Source organism: Carica papaya, chromosome 8 (assembly GCF_054855325.1).
Source record: "Carica papaya isolate Zhongbai chromosome 8, ASM5485532v1, whole genome shotgun sequence".
NCBI classification, from domain to species: domain Eukaryota; kingdom Viridiplantae; phylum Streptophyta; class Magnoliopsida; order Brassicales; family Caricaceae; genus Carica; species Carica papaya.
The window spans coordinates 30,466,005-30,471,544 of NC_142316.1; the positions used below are offsets into that span (position 1 = coordinate 30,466,005).

The 5,540-nt window shown below is 33.8% G+C and overlaps 1 protein-coding gene across 1 annotated transcript; it reads right to left on the reverse strand.

The window, feature by feature from the left end:
• Positions 1–2,407: 2,407 nt before the first annotated feature.
• On the reverse strand, positions 2,408–5,540 carry LOC110822577 (protein NRT1/ PTR FAMILY 2.13-like). The gene is made up of 4 exons (XM_022052707.2): positions 5,250–5,540; positions 4,933–5,150; positions 3,734–4,314; positions 2,408–3,389 (listed from the first exon to the last, which is right to left on the reverse strand). The coding sequence occupies exons 1-4, from the start codon at positions 5,434–5,436 to the stop codon at positions 2,522–2,524; spliced, it is 1,854 nt and encodes a 617-aa protein (XP_021908399.2). The 5' UTR covers positions 5,437–5,540; the 3' UTR covers positions 2,408–2,521.

Genomic DNA, 5,540 nt, shown 5'->3' on the forward strand with positions numbered 1-5,540 from the left:
ACATCTCTATGGGCCCCATAGATACTAATAGGCAGGTTAAAATAGAAAGTTTTTATTTTGATTAATTGAATATAAGATTATGATATTGCTGTGTTATTGCCTCTATAGGTCAATTTTGAAATTTCGGTAAGATAAATGTACAATAAATGATTTTATTTTTGATAAATGAATTTACTTAAATTAAGAGCTCCATTAGTTGTTTTCATGATTTTTACCAACCTTCATTTCTGTATCGGTGAGTAGTGTGACATTCTTACTGGGATAGTGTAGTTCACTCTTTCATTAAGCATTTCAGATCAAGAGGACCAAGACCCATATCCCGATCCATAAAAGGGTTGTGAATAAGATGCTCAATTATTTACTTTCTATTTATTTCTTTGATTTTTTATTGTTCTTTTAAAATGGTCATTTTCGTAGCCCTATTGTGTATTTTGAATTATTGTGTAAGTAATGTAAACCATAACGATATTATTTCGCTTCTGCATTCAAGTTATAATTTATTTCTTTTTAAGTTCCGGGTTGTTACAAAAGCTCCTCCCCTCACTCCTCTCTCTCGACCCCGATCCACACTCAGCTCGGCCTCCTCTCTCACCCACTCGAACTAGGCTCTTTTTCTTTTTTTCTTTTTCTTTTCTTTTTTTTTTTATGCTCTTTCATTACATATATATATATACATATTTGTCGCATGGTTTATTTTCCTTCTCTCTACATTCTTCTTCTTTTTTTCTTTATTTATAATTAATTGTATATATATATTTTTATACCCAACTGGACACCAGTTGAGTATTACATAATTAAACCTTCCACAATAAAAACAATGTATAAAATTTGAAATCTTAACTTAAAACTAATTCAAACTCATATTGTGATTAGATCATTATTTAACGTAATAATTGCTATATTATTTTATATTTAAGAGATCGTAAATTTAAAATGAATTATATTTTTATTTAAAAATTATATATTTATGTTATATTTGATATTTATATATTATTTAATTGATAAATTTATGTATTATCCGACTGATAGAAAAATTACATCTCAAGTTCCCACGATAATTAAGGTAAAGAAATCAAAGGAAAAACCAGTCAAATGTAATCTTCTCTTGCAGAACTTTTGAGTGATCTTGTAAACGGGTCAACAATTACTGTTAATTGATATTGATGTACTGAAATTAGTGGTCCACTTAAACCATTTTGTTGGGAAGTCAGGATTCAATTTTGGGAGATTGTACAATTTGTTAGTGTGTGTGTGTATATATATATATATATATATGTATATTCTCATTAGTTATATAATATGAATTAATATCAATTTAAATAGTTAAATTAATATTTATATATATGTATATATATAATATTAATAAGGAGAGATTAACCCAACACATAATTAACGTCCATCTACTTCAAGATTAGGTGGCAGTATCCATTTATGGAGTTTTGCATCATATATATATATATATATGTATATATAACTAAAGAAAGAAAGCTGAAATTATATTGTAATCATATGGAGAAAAATCTTTCTACTGACCCACCACGAATAGTCGAGACGAGAGTCGTAAATATACACTTAAGAAAAGGATAAAAAATGTAAGAGGAAAAAATTGACAGGACGATATTTGTAGTCAATGCCTCTCGAAGACATATTCTGTGTGTCGTTATATATTTTTTAATTTTAAAAATTATTTATATGATGCTATAATTATTTTTTATTAAATTATTTAATTAATAAATATATAAATTATTCATTATATGTTAATTATTAATGAACGTATCACCGTTGAGGATCCTCAACGCTGACAGCTTTTAGGCCGCGCCAGATTTATGACACAGACACAACCGAGTTATTACAAAGTTTTTTGTTTTTTGTTTTTAAATATTATTTATTTTATGGTACAATTGAGGACTTGAAGCTATATATACACACACATCTATATGTATAGAAAAATATTAAAAATACTATTCAATCAAATTATTAAAAAGTTGGCTTATCATGATCACCCAACTCTATATAAGTAGCTACATTAGCTATATTTTCCCTCGCACGTGTAATGTTATGTTAATTATAATATATATAATTTGTTCCTCATCAAAGTGGACTTTGAATGTAGTTTAATGATTAATATTTTATATTTTATTTAAAAAATTATTATTTAATAAATATATTATAAATTATTAATAATTAATTTAAATATTTAATTTAATAATATATTCGTATTACTATAATAATTAAATTAGATAATAACTAGGTTTGAATTCTTATTTCAAAAAACTAATGAACTTATCATTGAAATGAAAGGCACGCCCTTCTATATGTATTAATGTTCGAATATGACTATATGCATTCAGTCTCATATATATATATATATAGAGAGAGATATATAGATGAAGAAAGGGACGGGTGATAATTATAAGTAATAACTCTATTTATCTTCTAAATATTATTAATTACATGTTTGTCGTAGGCCACGCATGGTACTTTATTTAATTAGCTAGTGACGTAGTTGGTGACGATGACTTCATGGCTTGGATGAACTTAGATCTACGTCTAAAAATGGCGTCTCTCCAACTAGTAAATTCTTTAGCTTATACCGATAACGTCGAGCAACATAGAGAAAGTAGATAAAGTTCAACACCCCCAACCCTGCTACAAGATAGTAGAAGTAATCCAATCTGCCGGAATTAATATCGTTGGCTAGCCAGTCCGGCCGGCCATGGCCTCCGGTGACTGCGTGCACAGTGTTGACCAACAAGGTGCTGAGGTAGCTAGATCCGGCAAAGGAGCAAAACAGAAGAGAATTCGCAATACTCCTCATGTGTTCAGGAAACTGCCTGTTGAAAAATTCAATCAGCCCAAGTGCACTAAATGCCTCGCATAATCCCAGCACGATGAGCTGAGGAGCAAGCCACATGACGGACATGGGGGAATTAGGGTGCGAAATGGCTGCAGCCCTTCTTTCCTTCTCGACCAACCCGGCGACCACCATGGCTAAAACTGAAAACACGATCCCAATTCCAATTCTTTGGAGAAGCGTGATTCCTCCGTCGTGTTTGGTGAGTTTGCGCAGGGCTGGCACCATGAATCTGTCGTAGAAGGGGAGCCAGATTCCTACAGTGATCATGGAGATGATGCTGATGGAGCCTGGTGGGATTTGGAAGTTGTGGCCCAGGTGACGGTCCATGTTCATGGCTTGTGATACTATGAATGTTCCTTGCTGGGACATGGCTGTGAAGCTGATGATGCCGGAAGCCCATATGGGAATTATTTTTATCAGGCATTTTACTTCTTCAACGTTTTGGATGCTGGTCAATCTCCATTTATTTGCTGGTGATCCATCTGGCTTCAACTCATCGCCTTCAACTATCATAGCCGCCTTGTTCAAGAACCTAATTAGTGAAAATACAAGTCAAATCATCACCCAGAAGCCAATGCAAATTCATAGACAAAAAATTAATTATAACAGATACAGAACTAAACAGGATATCTGTTATCTACCTACAAAATCCAATTTTCAGTAATAAACATAAGATTGAAACACTAAAAAATAACCATTATGTCTAATCATCACCCAATATAACCATATTCCTAACCTCATTAATTTCAGGATCTAAGTCAACTTTCAACATCTCCACACTTCGAGAATTAACCAACTTGATCTTGTCATTTTCCTAATGATAATTTAACATAGGTAACATCTGTAAATGAAAAAGATAGATTCTGGATGGATCACCTGAATTGGTTGGTAAGTGGTAGTTTGAACAACACTGTACTTCCATTCAACGGAGGATCATAAAAGAGACCTCCACCGTTAATTTTGTTATCATGCTGCTCTGAAGGAAGCTTAAGCCGGCGTTTCTTGAAAGCAGCCACACAAACCTGAGCAATGCCGGAAAATATGCTGCCCTCCGGCATAGCATGAACGTAGATTCTATACCCAACGACGAACATGACGATGGAAGCCACCATGAGCCCTGTGGGAATCCCGAATCCCCAGACCCAGCTAACAGAGTCCTGAATGTAAACCACCAGTGTCTGTGTAATCAAAAGGACGATAGTGAATGTGGTGTAGTACCAATTGAAAAAGCTATTGACACCCTTTATTCCTTCCTCCGTGGTTTGGTCAAACTGGTCAACGCCAAAGGGTATGCTACATGGTCTGATCCCGGCGGACCCAATTGTCAAGAAACCGAGGCCTGTCAGCAGGACACCCAGTTGAAGGCGGTTGGGCCCGATGCAGTTTCCGGCGGTGGGTTTGCATGAAGGGGGATGAAGGGTTGGTATTCCCGCCGTTAAGGTCACAATCACCATTCCCTGTTGATATGTAGATATATTATTAATTTAATACTATAAATGCAATATATATATATATATATATATATAAAGAAAGTTGGCGTATATAAATTAATTATGGAATTAATTGCAGAATATATATTAATCACGTGGCTGTCGGGCGTAAAAGAAGAGAGGAGTATTGTATTTATGGGCAAAGGCAAAGCATAACATACGAGTCACATGAGCTCAACGACTTTAATGAAGTCACCATATTTTTTGTTTATATTTCATTAATTAAAAATTATTTAATAGAAAAGAGAATGCATTAATTATTCAATTTTATTTGTACATTTCTATCTATGTAATCAAATTGGGTAAATGTTAATTATAGAAGATATGGTGGTACCATTTTTAGAAAAATTAGAAGGTGGGTTCATGGGGAACTTAATTTATATTTTTTAATGTTAATTTCTTAACATAAAAAATAGTGCAAGCTGGACTTACTCATCTACAAAAGAATTTACCTTATATATAAAGCAAGATAAAATTAACCAATTAGGAAAAAACAACTCAGCACATTTATAAAATCATTTAATTAATCTTGTGAATTAAGCATGTAATAATTTTTTTGAAAAAATGGAGTGAAGAATAACATACCATAAAAGAAGCGAGAGAAGCGACGGCAATGGTGGGAAATTTTCCGACGTAGGCGTCGGAGATGAAAGCACCGAGCAAAGGTGCAAAATTTGTAATACCAGACCAGATATTGAGAACATTTGAAGCCGCCACCTGCTCCATGTGAAATTCTCTCATCAGATAAACCATGAAGTTTGCTAACAGCCCAATCGTCGCCAATCTCTCAAGCGTCTCATTCCCTGCAATAACTCCAACTTCAATTACACATGTACACACACAAACACACACACACATATATATATATATATAGAGAGAGAGAGAGAGAGAGAGAGAGAAACCTAAAATGAAAGGCATGGTTTTCCATCCTCCAGGCTGCTTCTTTGCAACAGGGGAGACTGAATCAGCCTTGTCTGGCTCTGCAACTTCAGAAGATGGATTTTGGAAGCATTTAGCAGAGCAAAATGGCCATAGAGAACTCATTTTCTTCTTCTTCTTCTTGTCATTCTCTCTCGCTCCACTCGTCATGACGGACTAGCTTTGCTTCTGAGAGCAGCTAAATAATTGTGTATGTGTGGATGGATACAAAGATACATATATATGCACTGTTGTCAAGGCGTATATGGAGGCTT